The sequence below is a fragment of the Bufo bufo genome, chromosome 1 (assembly GCF_905171765.1).
Source record: "Bufo bufo chromosome 1, aBufBuf1.1, whole genome shotgun sequence".
Taxonomy (NCBI): domain Eukaryota; kingdom Metazoa; phylum Chordata; class Amphibia; order Anura; family Bufonidae; genus Bufo; species Bufo bufo.
Window position 1 is genome coordinate 783,842,587 of NC_053389.1, and position 20,718 is coordinate 783,863,304.

Genomic DNA, 20,718 nt, shown 5'->3' on the forward strand with positions numbered 1-20,718 from the left:
GATGAAACGGCTGCCGAGCCTGGTCTGAGAGAGCGATTTTGAGTAGCCATCAGTGGCGTAGCGTGGGGGGCGGGGGGACTGTTGCTACAGGAGTAAAAATTGCAGGGGGCGCCACCAGGGTCGTACCGCCAATTAGGCGAGGTGAGGTGATCGACTCAGGCGGCGCGGCCCTGGTGACAAGTGGGGGGCTGCGATACAGATGGATGCTGTGGAGCAGGGGAGAGGCGTCTCACTTCCCCGTTCCTCTGATAGGCTGCAGGCACTAGGCCTGCGAGCCTATCAAAGGCCGGTGCAGGGGGCGCAAAATCGCGCCGCCTGAGCCGTACAGCGCAGGACACAGGCCGGAAGAGGCCTGCACCGCACCGCTGCCAGCCTGATGGAGGTAAGTATGTGAGTTATTTTTTTTTATATGGTACAGGAGAGGAGCTCTGTGGGGACACTTATTACTGGCACATGATTGGGGGGGGGCACTTATTACTGGCACATGATTGGGGGGGCATCTATGGGGGGTACTTCTTACTGCCACATGATTGGGGGGCATCTATGGGGGGGCACTTTTTACTTGCACATGATTGGAGGGCATCTTTGGGGGGCACTTCTTACTGGCACATTATCGGGGGCATCTATGCGGCACTTCTTACTGGCACATTATTGGGGGGCATTATGGGGGCACTTTTTACTGGCACATTATTCGGCTGCACTATGGGGGCATCTATGGGGGCACTTCTCACTGGCATATTATTGGGGGGCACTATAGGGGCCTCTACTGAGGCCACAAAGAAGGGGTATTTTATATGGGGATCTGTATAGGAGCATTTTATACTAGGGCACATTATGGTAGGTACTATGGGGAAGGGGGAGAGGAGTACTATGGGGTCATCTACGGGCGGCACTAAGAAGGGGTATTTTATAACTGCAAATTATGTGGGACACTGAGGGCATCTACTGGGGCACTATATAGGGGCATTTTATACTGGTACATTATGGGAGGCACTAGGAGGAAGGGGGGAGAGGAACACTATGGGGGAATTTACTGGGGGAACTATATAGGTGAATTTTATACTAGCACATTATGGGGGCACTATGGGTACATTAGTTCAACTGGGGGCATTCAAAGGGGGTACTTTTTGCACTGGCACACATCATAAGGGGGCATTTTTTGTACTTTCACATTATAAGGAGAATTATTACTACTGGGGGGGAATATAGTGGGCTTTATTACTACTGGGGGTCTATGGGGAACATGATTACTAGTATGGGCACTATGGGAGCATTATTACTTCTGGGGCACAGTGGGGACATGTTGGGGGCACTGTAGGAGCACTATTACTACCATGTGTGCTCTAGCAGAGAATTATTACTATGATGGGACTTTGGAGAGCACTATTACTGTGGGGGCACCTTGGCACAGTATCAGCTTACCACAATAATTTTTGGAGGACGTTATGTTTACACTATTAGTGTCAGGGGCAATATTTGCTGGGCGCAGTTATTTTAGGGCAGCGTGTGCCGATAATTATTGAAGGGAGCCTTATCTGTGTGGTACTAGTATTATCAGGGGGTTTATCTGTTTCTGCAGTATAGTATTGGGGAGTACAGCGGCACAGTATTGGGGGTGGAAGGATGATTTGTCCAGAAGATGGGAGGATGATGGAAAAGTAGTAAACTAAGATTTTTTTTGGTCAAACTGCAGAGACGAGAAATGGCTGAAAAATGGTGGTCTGGTCTGAAGGTCTGAAAGGAGAAGATGAGGAAAGAGAACATCTACATCAAAGGAGACGTCACTGGATGTAAGAGGCGCTGTATTACCCTGTATGTTCTGTAGTGATGGGGGGTGGATATAGAATTTGGCCCACACTGCCTCAGCCCGGCCCCGGACTTCAGGTCACACTGTGTGTGTTCTGAATTCTGGGGGCTCACACCCATCTACTACATTATCTGTACTCAGAGAGTTATCACTGTGTTATCTGTGGTGTTACGTATGACTGCAAGTGATATCTACTACATTATCTGTAAAAAGGGGCCACAGGTTGGGGGAGCGCAATACTTGGCTTGACCGAGTCCTGGCTACCCACGCTACGCCACAGATGTCCATATACACTACCCCGCCTATACCCAGCTATACTTCTGTCTGGCATGCGCCACCACCTTTATCAGGAAAGCTTCAGTTCTGTTCTGGAAGAATCTCTCATTAGTTTTGATGTTTACACCTAAACATCACTTAACTTCAGGATCAATCCTATTAACCCCTTCTACCCTGGGCCAGTTTTCGCTCTTCTACCCAGGCATTTTTTGCAAATCTGACATGTGTCACTTTATGTGGTAATAACTTTGGAACACTTTTACTTATCCAAGCCATTCTGAGATTGTTTTCTCGTGACACATTGTACTTCATGATAGTCATAAATTTGAGTCAATATATTTCACCTTTATTTGTGAAAAACCCCAAATTTAGAAAAATTCCCAAACTTTCAAATTTCAATTTCTCTAATTTTATAATAGATAGTGATACCTCATATAATAGTTATTACTTTACATTCCCCATATGTCTACTTCATGTTTGGATCATTTTGAAAATGACATTTTACTTTTTGGGGACATTAGAAGTTTAGAAGCAAATCTTGAAATTTTTCAGATAATTTCCAAAAAAAAACACTTTTTAAGGACCAGTTCAGGTCTGAAGTCACTTTGTTGGGCTTACATAATATAAACCACCCAAAAATTACCCTATTTTAGAAACTACACCCCTCAAGGTATTCAAAACTGATTTTACAAACTTTGTTAACTCTTTAGGTGTTCCACAAGAATTAATGGAAAATGGAAATTTCTAAATTTCACTTTTTTGGAAAATTTTACAGCCAAACAAAACTCAATATTTATTACCCTGATTCTTCAGTTTACAGAAACACCCCACATGTGGTCAAAAACTGCTGTATTGCCACACGGCAGGGCGCAGAAGGAAAGGAACGCCATTGTTTTTGGAAGGCAGATTTAGCTGAACTGGTTTTTAGATGCCATGTCCCATTTGAAGCCCCCCTGATGCACCCTTACAGTAGAAACACAAAAAAGTGACCCCATTTTGGAAACTAGGGGATAAGGTGCCAGTTTTATTGGTACTATTTTGGGGTACATATGATTTTTAATTGCTCTATATTATGTTTTTTGGCACAGTTTTTATTTTTTATTTTTTACAACATTCATCTGACAGGTGCAAAATACAAATGCAATAGCACTCTGCAACCAGCATTCTGCCCTGCCTCTATGCCGGATGAGGCATTGGTGTACATTTTGGCCAAAGCGTAATAAGCCACTTACCACATCAAGGTCGCCTCTATGGAGTTGTCCCTAACACTAGTTCCTACCTGTTTATGGGCCATGACAGCCACACATTCATCTGACAGGGTAGATCATGTGCAATTTTTATAGAGCAGGTTGTTACGGACGCAATGATATCAAATATGTCTACTTTCTATGTTTGTTTGTTTCAGTATTACATAATAAAGCATTTTTGAAAAAAAAATAATAATAATTGTGTCTCCATTTACTGAACGCCCTATTTATTTATTTATTTTTCTGCCGATCGTCTTGTGCAGGGGCTAGTTTTTTGCAGGAAGAGTTGATGTTTTTATTGGTACCATTTTTGGGTACATATGATTTTTTGATCAATCATTATTACACTTTATGGGGCAAGGTGACAAAAAAAAAGTTTGTTTTGGCGCAGTTTTTATTTATTTATTTTTACAGCGTTTACCTGAGGGATTAGGTCATGTGACTTTTTTATAGAGCAGATCATTACGGACGTGGCAATGCCTAATATGTCAACTTTTTCTTATTTATTTAAGTTTTACACAATAATAGCATTTTTTAAACCAAAATAATGATGTTTTAGTGTCTCCATAGTCTGAAAGCCATAGCTTTTTTTGACCGATTGTCTTAGGTAGGATATCATTTTTTGCTGGATAAGGTGTCGGTTTGATTGGTACTATTTTGGGGGGCATACGCCTTTTTGATCGCTTGCTGTTGCAATTTTTGTGATGTAAGGTGACAAAAATGGCTTTTTTTTACACAGTTTTTATTTATATTTTTTTACGGTGTTCATCTGAGGGGTTAGGTCATGTGATATTTTTATAGAGCTGGTTGTTACAGATGTGGCAATACCTAATACATATATTTTTTTATGTATTTCACTTTAGCACAATAATAGCAGTTTTAAAAACAAAAAAATTATGTTTTAGTGTCTCTATGTTCTGAGGGCTATATTATTATTTTTTTGGGCGAATGTCTTAGGTCGGATCTCATTTTTTTCGGGATGAGGTGACGGTTTAATTGATACCATTTTGTGGGACATAACCCTTTTTGATTGCTTGGTGTTGCACTTTTTGTGATGTAAGGTGACAAAAATGGCTTGTTTTTTATGGTGTTTATCGGACAGGGTGTATCATGTGTATTTTAGTTTTTTATAATTAAATAAGGGGAAAGGGGCGTTTTTCTTTTCTTTTTTTACTTAAAAACTATTAGTTTTATTAAAAACCCTTTTTTTACTTTTTTTTCTTTACTTTATTTCTGACGTTCACTTTTGGGGGTCTGATCCCCTCAACAATGCATTACAATACATCTGTATTGTAATGCATTGCCTCTTAGTGTACGCCACTGAGTCATACACTAACAGGTTGCCTAGGAGAACCAGCCTGAGGATGGATCTCCTGGGCACCCGTAGAAGGCAGGTCATGATGCCATGCATGGCATCGGGCTGCCTTCTGACACATCTAGTCCCCCCCACAGCAGCGCTCCTTCACCCGACACAAACCCTTTCTATGGCATAGAAGGGGTTTATCAGCCGACATCGGCTTTTACAGGATACAGCAGGGGCCCGGCTACCAGGGACTGCCATACCCCTGCAGTGATCGGGCGTGCACCGCTCAGATTCCCACCCGATCACCATGACGTACTATTACGTCAAATTGCGGGAACGCAGTGGCTTCCATGATTAAAATGATACCTGTCCTGTGAAAATCATATGTGGTGTTCCAGAGAAAAAAACTTTTATTCCTTATGCAAATAAGGGCTTTAGTGCACAGTGGGGAGGGGCCTGACCACTCTGTGCATTACAGTTTTCCAGGTCTGGACACACCCCTCACTTGCATAAAAATAATAGTATTTTTTTCTCTGGATCAATCTTCACAAGATCGGTATAATTTTAATCAGCAAGATCAACCCCACCAAGCAGTATGTCTGGTTTAATAGGACTGATTCAGATGACAAGTGATTTTTAACGCTCATATCTTAAACTAATCAGGGTCACAAATCTCGTCTATAATCTAGTGATAGACTTAAAGGCTATGTACACCTTCGTAGGCAATTTTTTTTTTATGATTGCATTTTACTCATTCTTGGCTAAAAATCATTTTTTCAATTGGCCTTTATTAAAGATATCAAACCGTTCTGTCACAAAGGGTTAACTGTGTGACTTGTACTTTCACTTTCATTTATCTCTAATAAACCTTATCTCTAAATTACTGAGAGGTCATAAACACTTATTTAAAAGGACTGTTTATAATGTCAGAGAGCAGAGATAAGGAGCCTGTCAGCTCCCCAACTGACGGAAAAGACAAAAAATCCAAAGGGTCCTACTAGAGCATGGGTGTCAAACATGCGGCCCGCGGGCCGCATGCGGCCCGCAATGAATATCTTTGCGGCCCGGCAAAGATGCAGCATCGCAGACTGCTATGTATGAGCCGGGAGAGAGGAGGGGCTGGAGTCCGTAACTAGGGGCGGGGCCCGGTGCAGTCACTGTACTCTTACACCGGGCCCCGCCGCTCACCGCAGTATTTATAAACGTGAATCCTTATCCTGTTATTAAGTTGAACTAACGCTGCCCTCTCCCCTGTTCCCATGTTCCCCTGTATCCCCATAGCACTTAAGCTTCAATAGCAGGCAGAGCGGACGGCAGCAGTAACGTCACTCACTGACGTCGAGCGCCTGCACCGCCCACTTTATGGATGAAGCAGGCGGAGCAGACGCGCGACGTCAGTGAGTGACGTTACTGGTGCCGTCCGCTCTGCCTGCTATGGAAGCTTAAGTAAGTGCTGTGGGGATACAGGGGGATACAGGGGAACATGGGAGAGGGCAGCGTTAGTTCAACTTAATAACAGGATAAGGATTCACGTTTATAAATACTTCGGTGAGCAGAGGGCCGGTGTATTGGGGGACACTGTTATGAGGGGGAACTGTGGATGACATATAGCAGTGTCATCCACAGATCCCCCCATAACAGTTCCATCCACAGATCCCCCACCCTATAACAATGCCATCCACAGATATCCCACCCCATAGCAGTACCATCCACAGATATCCCACCCCATAACAGTTCCATCCACAGATCCCCCACCTCATAACAATTCCATCCACAGATCCCTCATAACAGCACCATACACTGATCCCCCACCCCATAACAATGCCATCCACAGATCCCCCCACCCCATAACAATGCCATCCACAGATATCCCACCCCATAGCAGTACCATCCACAGATCCCTATAACAGTGCCATCCACAGATCCCCCATAACAGTGCCATCCACAGATCCCCCATAACAGTGCCATCCACAGATCCCCATAACAGTGCCATCCACAGATCCCCCATAACAGCACCATCCACAGATCCCCCATAACAGCGCCATCCACAGATCCCCCATAACAGTGCCATCCACAGATCCCCCATAACAGTGCCATCCACAGATCCCCCATAACAGTGCCATCCACAGATCCCCATAACAGTGCCATCCACAGATCCCCCATAACAGCACCATCCACAGATCCCACATAACAGTGCCATCCACAGATCCCCCATAACAGTGCTATCCACAGATCCCCCATAACAGTGCCATCCACAGATCCCCCATAACAGTGCCATCCACAGATCCCCCACATGACAGTGCGTCATCCACAGATCCCCCATAATAGTGTCATGCACAGACCACCATTAATTCAAAGCCCACCAAAAGCACAACTTTTGGTTAAAAATATTTTTTTCTTATTTTCCTCCTCAAAAACCTAGGTGCGTCTTATAGTGAAGTTTAATATTTGTATATATATATATAGGTCTCACTTGTGTTATTGGGCAACGGGATGTTGGGGGTCAGCAGTCATGAAACAACAATGTTGTTCTATGAAAATGTACGATTTTTTTTTTTTTTTGGATGCGGCCCACATAAACTTAAATTTTGTTTTTTTGGCCCATGTTAGCCTTTGAGTTTGACATGCTTGTACTAGAGCATCTCACCTCTGTACAGTGAAAAGGATGCCATGTTTTTAATAAAGGGCAATTTAAAAAAGTATTTTTAGCTCAAAATGAGTACAATTATGAGTACAATTATAGTATAAAGTATACAAGTATAAATAAATTCCCCCAAAGGTGTACATAGGCTTTAAGCCTGTATTACATGTATTACACCTGCCGATTTTTAGGCAGATGATCGCTAACGATAGTTCCTATGTTCTTTGCAGTGTAATACTCACCAATTGCTCAATGAACGAGAGAACGCTTGTTCATCGGTCAATCCAAATCTTTTGACACAAACATTAATTGTTTGCAGGCAGCAGATTGTGCTGTCTAATCATGATCTGCCGACGGCAAACCACTATACAGCACGGTGGCATAGTGATCGCTCCTCTCCATGCTGTGAAGGAGAACGCTGCATGTAATAGCAGTGGTCTCCTCCTCTACCAAGCAGAGATTGCAACAATTGAACAATTGTCTGCCACATTGGGCCATGTAATACAGGCTTAATTCATGGTAAATGTTGTGAACATGCTGGAGTTTCTCTTTAATGTAGACCAGGGGTTTGACAAAGATATTCATGTTGGGGACACAATAGGTCAATCCATCACCATGTACTTCATTAATACAGCCATTACTATTACATGAAGTTGACTCACCTTATTAAAGCTCTGCATCCATATACTACACAGATTACAAGAACGACCACACCTGACAGGACCAGAATGCACAGCAACAAAGTATTTGGAACTACGAAAAAAAAGCAAATCAAGTTAAATAACCTAAATAGCAGTCTCAATCAGAAAACATGATCTGAATCATGAACTTTTCAAATACAACTCTATGATAGCCGAAAAGGTTATCTGCTCCCCCCTTCCCTGTATGTCTAGTCAAGGAATATGGTGATCTCTGTCTAGAACTTTACGTCCAGAGGAGAGCAACTCCAGAGAGAGGTTAACGCTTTGGAGGATGTCAGTAATTGAAAACAACATCTTGTATGCCAGATACATGTAGTAGAAATTGGCTTAACATCCCTTTGGACATCCCAATAAAATAGTGTAAAGAACATACTTGAGAAGAAGATGTGGGCTAGCTTCTAGATAAATCAAAAACTTTGTATGTAAGGAGTTCTCCAGCATCCCCAAAATTGGTTAAAAACCATTTTCACTTCTGAGGTTTTGTTTGGATGTGCACTACATGTTTATAATGCGGAAATAAATTATGTTGTTGGAGAGGAGAACTCCATACAGATGGGGTATCATGTACTAAATGTCCTCTTTAGTCCCATTAAAGAAGAAATATGTACGTAGTGTGACACAGTGAGGGGTTGTGTCTGGCTAGGCAGGTATTTTCCTCCCAGCATGTGCGGCTGGGCTGGTTTCCAGCCAGGTGAGGTCAAATACCGGACCGGAGTTTAAGTGTCGGTCCGGGTTTTAGCAGCACCTGGCTGTCCTTAAATAGGCAGCTGGGCTCAGCAGACAGGTCTCTTTTTTTGGGATCTGAGGCTTTGGAGGGCTGAGAGACGCACACTGGGGAAACAGGCCCCCTAAAGCCTGCTGTGGACTACTGGAGGCAGAACTGCCAGCAAGGTGACTTGTGTTATATGAACTTTCGATTGTGTGTGAACTAACACCAAGACTTCAAAGTTACCTGCTGTTTTGTGCAATTGTCTTAAGTGTTAATAAACACTGACGTTTTGAGTTAAGAACTTGTATTTTGCCTCTGTACTGCGCCCGCTTAACCTATCTACCAGAGCGAAGCCCCACAGTACTAACAGCTTCTCCTAGTAAAACTCTTCTTTGTCAGGAAAGCTATCTCTTCCAAATCCCTCCCGGCTCCCGAATACACATACATATTCAGCTCAGCCGAAATTGTATGTGAATTCAAAGGGCAAAGGGGAGAAGGCCGCTGCCAGAAACTTGTGGTGGCAGCTTAGCTCCCGGGAGAATGAAAAGATCAGGAGAAAATATTCACTTTGCCCGACTATTCTCTCCATATTCACTTTGCCCGACTATTCTCTCCATATTCACTTTGCCCGACTATTCTCTCCCCTGACTTCATCTGTCGGAGGAGAGTCAGGAGCTCCCCACATTCATTAGACTGTCAGCTGAACACTCTATTCTCAGCAGGTTTTGGCTGACAATACACTAGTATGTCTAGAGGCCTTTAAAGCTAATTGACATGAGGTAGAGGTCCTTTTAAAAGGGTTGTCTCACTTCAGCGAATGACATTTATCATGTACAGTAGAGGAAGTTAATACAAGGCACTTAGTAATGTATTCTGATTGTCCATATTGCCTCCTTTGCTGGCTTGTGCAGCATCCCACTACATGTGTGTGGGCACTGCTTAAAAGCACTTTTCCCCTAAGAATTGTATTATGCTATGCTATATAGTTTTGTACTAACTTATCTGCAAAATCCCTGTTACTAGGCAGATTAGGTGTAATTTATACATCTTACCACTAGATGGGGATAAAAAAACTTAGGTCCTATAAATACTTCGGTCAGGCCTAGTGAGACAGTTTTTAGATTAGATTAGATTAGTGGAATTCAACCTAAAACAGAGATGAGAATACAGAGTGAAGACTTCACACCACAGATTAGTGAGTGGAGCCAACTTCGCTATATGGTAGTACCAATGTGTGAGGCGCAGAAGAGCGTTTTCCTTCTGTGGCCGGACTATATACTTGTATCCCTGACCAGTAGGAGAGAGTTTGCCTCCCTGGAACAGACCCAAGCATCAGAAAAATTCATCGGTGATAATAGCCGTTATTTAGGGCCACAGACACCTTTGCGCATGGTGGAGGACTTATAGCTTCTGGCAGCCACACCATAATTCTGGGAAACAGATTAGGTACCTGTCCCAATATTCAGCTTGGAGGGAAAAGACAAGGTATAGGACTGAGCACACCAACTGAAGTAAGGTACTCCATAACCACAGCCTAAATCAGAGCCTAAGAAAGCCTATAAACAGTGGATTCACAGATTAACTCTACTGCTAACAAAGGACTGCATTTTGATTGGTGCACCTACTGCAACTGGAACCAACATCAGTAAAAGTTGTGAGTTGTACCTCACCACCGTCTACCTCATTACCACCACTATTGGTTGTACCACCATTAACGGTACTGGCGTCACGACAAATACCATCAAGGGACTCAGCCGCAACAAGCACCCTAAGCACCCCTGACATCAAGGGCACCTCAATCACCATCTTGGCTGATTCTTCACTACCAAAAAGTGTGCCCCGGAGGATTTCGTGCTGTCCACCTCAACACTGTGCTGCCAGCCCAGGGAGGCTTTCTGCTAACCGTGAGTAAACTGATGAACTGTGTTATTATTTGGCCCCTCATCGGTCCACCGTGCACCTCACGTGTTGCCCCTGCGGTACTGGCTGGCTGCACTTGACTCATTTTTTCCATCACATTACACAGTTCATATCCAGGGGTGCCGACCACCCTGCAATCCAAGAATTAAAGGAAAAAGCTCCGGCCTTTCTGGTGGACAGTGCTTTTCCTATAGTTTGCAAGCACGTCCACAATTGCTCGATTTCAGGTTGGTCGTAACCATTGGAATTAGCAATTTATAATGTGATGGGAAAATGAATCAAGCCAGCAAAGGACGCAACATGGACAATCACAATACATTAGCAATTGCCTTGTATTAAATTTGTCTACATGATAAATACCATTTGTTGAAGTGAGAAAACCCCTTGAAACTGGCCATATATCTAAGACAGCATTCTCTCTCGGCAGCTTCCTACACATGCATGCTTGACATGGACAGAGAAGTAAAGCTGGCCAAAAACATAGGATGCATATCTGCCTAACCCATCAATTTCAGGAGCAGACATACCATTGGTTAAACCAGTCTGGCTGCATAGGGCCCCTATAGGCAAAGCAGCCATGTATCAGTATGAAAAAAAATGGCATCAATGTTCCCTTAGCTCAAAATTACTGATAGATTCTCATCCATTAGATGAAGAATATTACTAGAAAGTCCTAGTAAGGGAAGAGGAGTACTATGATGAGAACCTTCACTCTTCATAAATTGTCTGGTAAAAAGCAAGTGGCCAAAATACTATTTTTGCTTAGGAGCCCTCTACTGTTTTTTTACACCTCTGGAACAACTATCTATGTCTAGGAGCCTCTCAATTCCCTCAGATGTCAGGAGAGAAAAGGTTGACAGGTTGGATATACAGTAGACATACCCTATCCTTTTGTTTTTGGGGAGATAAGCTGCCACCAGCAGTGCCTGGCAGTGGCTTTGTCCGTCATGTTGAAGAAGGGATGGGGAGAGATGAGCATTTCATTGACACCTATCTAATGTGTACGGCAGCTTGGGACATGCTGAAATTCAATCGAATGTTCCTTTTCTTTCCTAACATTCACCATCAGACAGAGTTGAGAGGCCTCAATACACATTAGCTGGTCAACCATTGCCTCAGTGATACATACACTTTCCAATGATAAGAAATACAACATCAATGTTTTCTCTTCCTGCATCCTTACATAAGGTAACATTGGAATTGCACTTAATTATAAAAGTTATGAAGATACCTGATTTGGTGTGAAAGGTTTGCACATTGCTCCATTCACTCCAGGGCCCCTTGTAGCAGTCGTCTGGATTTTTCTCACCCAATCGTACGCGTACCATCACAGAGTAGTTACTGCTAGGTTTAAGCTGCTTTCCCAATGTGAGGAGTACGCGGCGGTCGTTATTCGGTGACAGTGTTTTGGTATCACCTGGGCAGTCAAAAGCGACCTGTCAATGATTACAAATGAGATAACAGACAATATCAACATACAATAATAGGTTCTTTGGCCCCAGACCTATCCTACCAAAGATGGTCATACATTATTGGATTACTAGGAGCAGCTGTTGAGCTGATAGGACAGAATGTGTGAATCTTTGCTACAAGTTATTTGTATTGTCATGCATTCCATTCCATCATACTGTATAAAAAAACATTTAACATAAAAACTTGATTTAAGCAATAGGTCATTTTCTGATGACACATATGTACCGAGCACCACGTCTGCTATTCGTTCTGTTCTATAGGACCAACCTCATTTAGCTCCATGTCGTTCTCTCTCCAGTAACAAAGTTCATAATGATATTTGAATTCAGTCTTCTCATTTGGCAGGTTTTTCCAGTGGATTTCAAAAGTTTCTCCTTTATTTTTTTCATCAACGGTGAGGATCCTGGGCAGCAGTTTGACTGAGGGACAAACCGAAATGCATGTATTAGAGAGAAGCGAAGTTATCTAAGATTCCATTCGGCTGCTTCGCCAAAGTTCACAAAGAAATTCTATCCGTTACAAATTACTTAGTCACGAATCGCTTTCCATTGTATGTGGCTCGCATAATGATGGGGAACGGCGATTGCACCGCCCTCGTCATTAAACTCCTCTAATGCTACGTTCCACACTGATCGGAGCATCTGATGTTAAAATGGATGCCTTTCAAAGGTTAATCAGGAGTTAAAAATCAAAAATACATTCTCACCTCATCCATTGCGTTGCGGCCACCTTGATTGTAGGAACGCGGCAAATCTCGCGCGCAGGGGCGTAGCTAAAGGCTCATGGGCCCTGGTGAAAGAGTTCAGCTTGGGCCCCCCTTCTCTCAGTGCTTTGTCGCCAGGGGCAGGGAAGCACATAGCCTTTGTGCTGCCTGAGGCAAAAATTGAAACTGCATCCCCCCCCATGGCATTGACCTAACCCCTTACCTCTAGCCAGAGGTGTAACTTGAATAGCATGCACTTTCTATAATACCATTGTCTTCACATGCGGCACAAGGGTCTTTGGGCCCCCTCAGGCTCCTGGGCCCGGTAGCGACTGCTACCTCTGCACCCCCTATAGCTACGCCCCTGCTCGCGCGTGATGACGCCATCGGCACCGGCCAGCGTGGTGACGTCGTGGTGAGTATGTATTTTTTGCTTTTTACAGCCATTTCAGGAGGAAATTTGGCTTTGTGACAAATCAAATTTTTCCTGAAATTCTGATCGAACTCCACTTCGCTAACTTCGATTCGCTCAACACTAGTATGTATATATAGGCTGATATAAAATAGATTTTTATAAATTGTATATATCGGTAGCTGTCAGTCCTCGTTTGATGCATTGTCCACCTACTGAGTGAAGCTGGAGAATGTAGGAAATAGCATCTAATTTGTTGTGTTACACTTTGTCTTGCATTTTAACGACTTAGGGTATGACCAAACAATGCAGCTGGCTGCATGAGACCAAGCCATGACCACCTACAGCTGCCAAAGGCCACACGATTTAACAGCAAAATGGGCATAGCTTGGTCCCATGAGGACCGCCACACCATTGAGTCGTGCCCTTAGGGTCCTTTTACATGGCCAATGCGTGACCATAACAAGGTGATATTACCAGTTGATTGGCACTCATTTAAGGGGCCTTTATAGGATTCATACTGCATGGCAAGCAAACAGTAGTTGATATGATTGCTCTTCACCCATACAGGTTGAATATTGTGAAATCAAATTTATGGTTGCATTTGTCAGCGGATTTTTAGACATCCCTATGTTTGGCCGAACCAACATTCCTACGAATGTACATTCCCTATAGTTGGTTCACGTGAAAGGGCTTTATCTGATAACTAGATGAAGATCTAGGTGAACTTGGCATTTCTGAGAGGTTTTGCAAAAAATACAAATAAAAAAATCACTGATCAACTTTATGCTGTGAACCTGCACATTGGAAAACATGAAGGTATCAACTCAAGTTTTATGCACAATAGATAAACCAGGATAAGGATGTAGATAAATTCTTGCCTCCTGTCCCAAGGCAGGTGTTGTGATGGCATGGCTCAGCTGCAGAAGAGTCCAGTCCAGACACACACTTCTCTATGTGTTTTCTATCTATAATGCAGTATGTGGTATTGTCACCAGAGGAATAATCTGAAGCTCCTGAGCTCCATTACAAGTATTGTACCTACCATGTGCCAATTACAATACTGGTGTCTTCTTATGCGGTAGAGGGGCCTTTGGGTCTCCTCAGGCATCAGGCCTTGAGTATGACAGCTACCTCTGTACCTCCTATAGATATGATTCAATCATTAAAATAAATCAGCAAATTGCCTTTATAACTTACTGTTTTTGCAAATGTCAAAATTTATGAAGGAGGTTTCCGCATCCTTCGGTCCAACACTAATATTTCGTAACTGAATAGGATTATTGGGATCACCGGCTGTGAAGTTGCAGGAACAGAAAAGGTACATAGGGACCTCCTGCCAGCATCTCGGCTGACAAGCTTCCTCTCTAAAGAAAATAAAAGAAATTTCAGTCAAATCTCATTGTCAGCATACCATAATTGATAACAAATATTGTCTCCACAGCCTGGTGTTATATGCCATATTAGGGACTTATAATATCTAAGAAGGTGAGTCCCCTACTCCGAAACCCCTTCATATAAGACAGAGCAGAGAGGCACAAACACGCAGCAGCTCCCACTCATGTTACAAGGTTGGTTGTAAATTTAAATGGCTATATGTATACTACATTTACTCTGTAAACAAAAAAGACCAAACAGGCCAAGCACTCATAACACCTAAGTCACGGGTGGACAGTAAACTGTGCTTGAGCACTACCAGCATCTATTATGGTAGCCAAGGTACCAGCTCAAAAACTGCAAACAACCTACAAAAGAGAAATGAGCCTAAAACAGTACCCATAAAATACAATAAAGCTTTATTGTGTATACAAATAGCATTAAAAAAAAATATAAAAAATCACATGATGCAAGGACAGGTGGCAGAAAAACCATCCTCCGGAGATCACATAATTTACAAATGGGGGTGAATATGGAAAGGTGTATGTATTATAATGGTCTGGACTACATTCACTGGGATAGTACCCTGTAAACAACATAGCTACAAATAGTGTCAATAATAAATAGTAATAACTGTGTCCAGACCAGAGTATAAAAAACTTATACCAATATACACTGAGCAAAAATATAAACGCAACACTTTCGGGTTTGTTCCCATTTTGCATGAGCTGAACTCAAAGATCTGAAACATTTTCTACATACACAAAAGACCTATTACTCTCAAATATTGTTCACAAATCTGTCTAAATCTGTGTTAGTGAGCACTTCTCCTTTGTCAAGATAATCCATCCCACCTCACAGGTGTGGCATATCAAGGTGCTGATTATACAGCATAAATATTGCACAGGTGTGCCTTAGACTGCCCACAATAAAAGGCCACTCTGAAATGTGCAGTTTGATCACACAGCACAATGTCACAGATGTCGCAACATTTGAGGGAGCGTGCAATTGGCATGCTGACTGCAGGAATGTCCAGAGCTGTTGCCCATGCAATGAATGTTCACTTCTCTACCATAAGGCGTTTCAGAGAATTTGACAGTACATCCAACCGGCCTCACACCCGCAGACCACGTGTAACCACACCAGTCCAGGACCTCCACATCCAGCATGTTCACCTCCATGATCATCTGAGACCAGCCATCCGTACAGCTGCAGCAACAACCGGTTTGCATAACCCAAGAATTTCTGCACAAACTGTCAGAAACCGTCTCAGGGAAGCTCATCTGCATGCTCGTCGTCCTCATCGGGGTCTGGACCTGACTGCAGTTCGTCGTCGTAACCGACTTCAGTGGGCAAATGCTCACATTCGATGGCATTTGGCACGTTGGAGAGGCGTTCTGTTCACGGACGAGTCCCGGTTTTAACTGTTCAGAGCAGATGGCAGACATCGTGTGTGCAGGGCCTGCCTTTGGGGTGGGCGGGCTGTGCGGCCGCACAGGGCGCCATAGCAACAGGGGCGCCGGCGGCCGACAGCTCGCAGTGTAATGGCGGCGGGGCACAGGGAGATGAGCGCATCCATTGTGGAAGCGCTCATCTCCAGTCATCTGTATCGCTGTCCTCAGGACAGCGATACAGATGCCTGCCTGTGCTGTGCTGCGGTAGGGGAGGGAGAGGCGTGTCCCTTTCCCTTCCTCTGATAGGCTGCAGGCACTAGGCCGGCAGCCTATCAGAGGCCGGCGCAGGCGGCGCGATGACGTCATCGCGCCGTCTGAGCCATACAGCGTGGGACACAGGCCAGAAGAGGCCTGCATCGCATCGCTGACATGGAGGTAAGTATGTGTTTTTTTTAATTTTTTTTATTATGTACAATACTATTACTGGCAAAGGGGGGGCTGTTATTACTGGCAAAGGGGGGGGGCTGTTATTACTGGCAAAGGGGGGGGGCTGTTATTACTGGCAAAGGGGGGGGGCTGTTATTACTGGCAAAGGGGGGGGGCTGTTATTACTGGCAAAGGGGGGGGGCTGTTATTACTGGCAAAGGGGGGGGGCTGTTATTACTGGCAAAGGGGGGGGGCTGTTATTACTGGCAAACGGGGGGGCTGTTATTACTGGCAAAGGGGGGGGCTGTTATTACTGGCAAAGGGGGGGGCTGTTATTACTGGCAAAGGGGGGGGCTGTTATTACTGGCAGGGGGGGGGCTGTTATTTCTGGCAAAGGGGGGGGGGGCTGTTATTACTGGCAAAGGGGGGGGGGCTGTTATTACTGGCAAAGGGGGGGCTGTTATTACTGGCAAAGGGGGGGCTGTTATTACTGGCAAAGGGGGGGCTGTTATTAATGGCAAAGGGGGGGCTGTTATTACTGGCAAATGGGGGGGCTGTTATTAATGGCAAAGGGGGGGCTGTTATTACTGGCAAAGGGGGGGGGCTGTTATTAATGGCAAGGGGGGCTGTTATTACTGGCAAGGGGGGGCTGTTATTACTGGCAAGGGGGGGCTGTTATTACTGGCAAAGGGGGGGCTGTTATTAAGGGCAAAGGGGGGGCTGTTATTAAGGGCAAAGGGGGGGCTGTTATTACTGGCAAAGGGGGGCTGTTATTACTGGCAAAGGGGGGGGCTGTTATTACTGGCAAAGGGGGGGGCTGTTATTACTGGCAAAGGAGGGGCTGTTATTACTGGCAAAGGGGGGGGCTGTTATTACTGGCAAAGGGGGGGCTGTTATTACTGGCAAAGGGGGGGGCTGTTATTACTGGCAAAGGGGGGGGCTGTTATTACTGGCAAAGGGGGGGCTGTTATTAATGGCAAAGGGGGGGCTGTTATTACTGGCAAAGGGGGGGCTGCTATTAATGGCAAAGGGGGGGCTGTTATTACTGGCAAAGGGGGGGCTGGTATTACTGGCAAAGGGGGGGCTGTTATTAATGGCAAAGGGGGGGCTGTTATTAATGGCAAAGGGGGGGCTGTTATTACTAGCAAAGGGGGGGCTGTTATTACTGGCAAAGGGGGGGCTGTTATTACTGGCAAAGGGGGGGCTGTTATTACTGGCGGAGGCTGTTATTACTGGCACAGAGGTGCTGTTATTACTGACACAGAGGGGCTCTTATTACTGGGGGCTGTTATTACTGGCACAGAGGGGCTCTTATTACTGGGGGCTGTTATTACTGGCACAGGGGGGGCTGTTATTACTGGGGGCTGCTATTACTGGCACAGGGAGGCTGCTATTACTGGCATAGGGGGCTATTATTACTGGCACGGGGGGGCTGTTAATACTGGCACATGGTTGGGGGCACTATAGGGGCATCTACTGAGGCCACAAAGGGGTATTTTATATGGGCTCTGTACAGTACAATTTTATACTGGGACACATGGTGGGTACTATGGGGAAGGGGGGAGAGGAGTACTATGGGGTCATCTACGGGGTATTTTATACTTGCAAATTATGGGGGACACTGAGGGCATCTACTGGAGCATTTTATACTGGTACATTATGGGGGGCACTAGGAGGAAGGAGGGTGTGGAGCACTATGGGGTCATTTACTAGGGGCACTATATAGGGGTATTTTATACTGGCACATTATGGGGGCACTATGAGGACATTAGCTCAAATGGGGGCATTACAAGGGAGTATTTTTTGCATTGTCACATTATAAGGAGAATTATTACTACTGGGGGGGGGGCATTATGGTGGGCTTTATTACTCCCCCATGGTATGATCCCCTAGTAGCAGCACCAGCCTCTCTCTGCTCTGCTATCCCTCTGCCCCTTCTCCAAATCCTTATTATGAAATCTTTCTCATTAGGATAAAACACCTCATCAGCTCCGCCGAGCCCCCGGCCAAAGTGTGGAAGTGGCGTCCGAGATCCCCAAGGGCCAAGCCAAGTAATTGTAAGTTTTCATGTGAAATATGTTTGTTATACACATATAGCATACACTGTGCCACACAATATTTTAAAAAAAAAAAGGTAAACTTGCACAGGGCGCCTGAACACCTAAGGCCGGCCCTGCGTGTGTGGCGTCGTTTATGTGTGAGCGATTTGCTGACATCAACGTTATGGATCGGGCGTATGCTATGGACAACGAACACAGGTGCATTTTATTGATGGCATTTTGAATACACAGAGATACCGTGACGAGATCCTGAGGCCCATTGTTGTGCCATTCATCGACGACCATCACCTCATGTTGCAGCAAGATAATGCACAGCCCCATAGTGTAAGGATCTGTACACAATTCCTGGAAGCTGAAACATCCCAGTTCTTGCATGGCCAGCATACTCACCGGACATGTCACCCATTGAGCATGTTTGTTTGGGATGCTCTGGATCGGCGTATATGACAGGGTGTTCCAGTTCCTGCCAATATTCTGCAACTTCGCACAGCTATTGAAGAGGAGTGGACCAACATTCCACAGGCCACAATCAACAACCAGATAAACTCTATGCGACGGAGATGTGTTGCACTGCGTGAGGCAAATGGTGGCCACACCAGATACTGACTGGCTTTCTGAACCCCCCTCCCCAGTAAGGCAAAACTGCACATTTCAGAGTGGCCTTTTACTGTGGGCAGTCTAAGGCACACCTGTGCAATATTCATGCTGTATAATAAGCACCTTGATATGCCACACCTGTGAGGTGGGATGGATTATCTCGGCAAAGGAGAAGTGCTCACTAACACAGATTTAGACACATTTGTGAACAATATTTGAGAGTAATGGGTCTTTTGTGTATGTAGAAAATGTTTCAGATCTTTGAGTTCAGCTCATGCAAAATGGGAGCAAAACCGAAAGTGTTGTGTTTTTATTTTTGCTCAGTGTATAAACTCACCCATTTGCAATTGTGGTCAATGGTGGTCGCGACCCCATAATTTTTTTTTTTAATGTTATTTGTATACACAGTAATGCTTTATTATATTTTATGGGTACTGTTTTGGGCTGGTTTCTTTTTTGTAGGTTGTTTACATTTACTCTGTAGCAGCTGAAGTAGAAGAAATGAGAAGTATGGGAACACGCCTGCTCCTAGGACTGATATTAGTAGCAAAATGGCTTGAAGGGGATGTTCACTTTTTGGGGCTGTTTGGGCAGACCCCCCTACCTCCTGGCTAGACGTGCAAATGGAAGCACACTTACCTAATCTACGCCACTGGGTACCGGATCCTTTGCTACCCTGCCGCCGCTGTCTTGCTTGGGTCCCCTGCTATCAATATGGGCTTTGATACCACTGCAGCCAGTCAGTGGCTACAGCGGCATCTAAGAGAATAGTGATGAGCGGCAGGGGCAATATTCGAATTTGCAATATTTTGCGAAATATTTGGTAGAATATTCGTCATATATTCGCGAATTTCGCATACATACATACATACAGCACTATGTATGTAGTATATATGTATGGACAGCAGAACCTATCAGCTACACTATATCACTATCTAACCTACACTGTATCAGGATATAACCTACACTGACTATCTCCCACTAACTATCTGTATTATATATATAAGCTAACTAACTACCTATCTAATGTAATGACACAGGAAAGCACAGAGCACAGCAATAACACTGCTGTCTCTCTCTCAAAACTGTAAAATACTGCAGAAAATGGCTGCTGGGGAGGTTCTTATATAGTAAGGGGTAGGCAACTTTCCTATTGGTTGCTAGGGATGTTGCTAAGCTCAGACAAAGATTGCAGCCTTCTCATTGGCCCACAAGCAAGAAAGGAGGTTACTTATGAAAAAAAAAATCTAGAATATTCGAAATTACGAATATATATCACTCTATTCTAAATATTCGCAAATTCTCAAAGTGCCGATATTCGCGATTAATATTCGCTATTCGCGCGCAACACTAATGTTGACAGTGGCGCAAGGGGAGCAAAGGAAATAACTGAGGTGAAGCAAAAACCATATCCATATCTACACTGTAGTGCATGGGATGGTTTTTGGGACTTACTTTTTGGAACGATTCTGGTAATACAGAGTGAAGTCTACAGAGTCAGCCACTGCCTGCCGCACCTCCCAGGAACAAGTTATTATTCCATCATCAAACCTTTCACAGTGCAAGTTTTTTGGTTTGGCTTCATCACCTATAAATGTGCATAAGGAGAATAAAGAACAGATTTATTTATTTGACTCACTTATACAGCTCTGACATATTCTGCAATACTTTA

General features: G+C 44.3%; 1 protein-coding gene across 4 annotated transcripts in view; it reads right to left on the reverse strand.

Moving 5' to 3' along the window:
- LOC120986360 overlaps positions 1-20,718 on the reverse strand; it is a 97,744-nt gene that overhangs the window by 18,876 nt on the left and 58,150 nt on the right. For all 4 annotated transcript variants that reach the window (XM_040414884.1, XM_040414886.1, XM_040414882.1 and 1 more), the window contains exons 5-9: positions 20,502-20,634; positions 14,393-14,559; positions 12,345-12,496; positions 11,836-12,040; positions 7,937-8,027 (exon numbers count right to left, since the gene is read on the reverse strand). In XM_040414884.1, the coding sequence (XP_040270818.1) occupies positions 7,937-8,027; positions 11,836-12,040; positions 12,345-12,496; positions 14,393-14,559; positions 20,502-20,634 (748 nt within the window). The remainder of the gene's footprint in view (positions 1-7,936; positions 8,028-11,835; positions 12,041-12,344; positions 12,497-14,392; positions 14,560-20,501; positions 20,635-20,718) is intronic.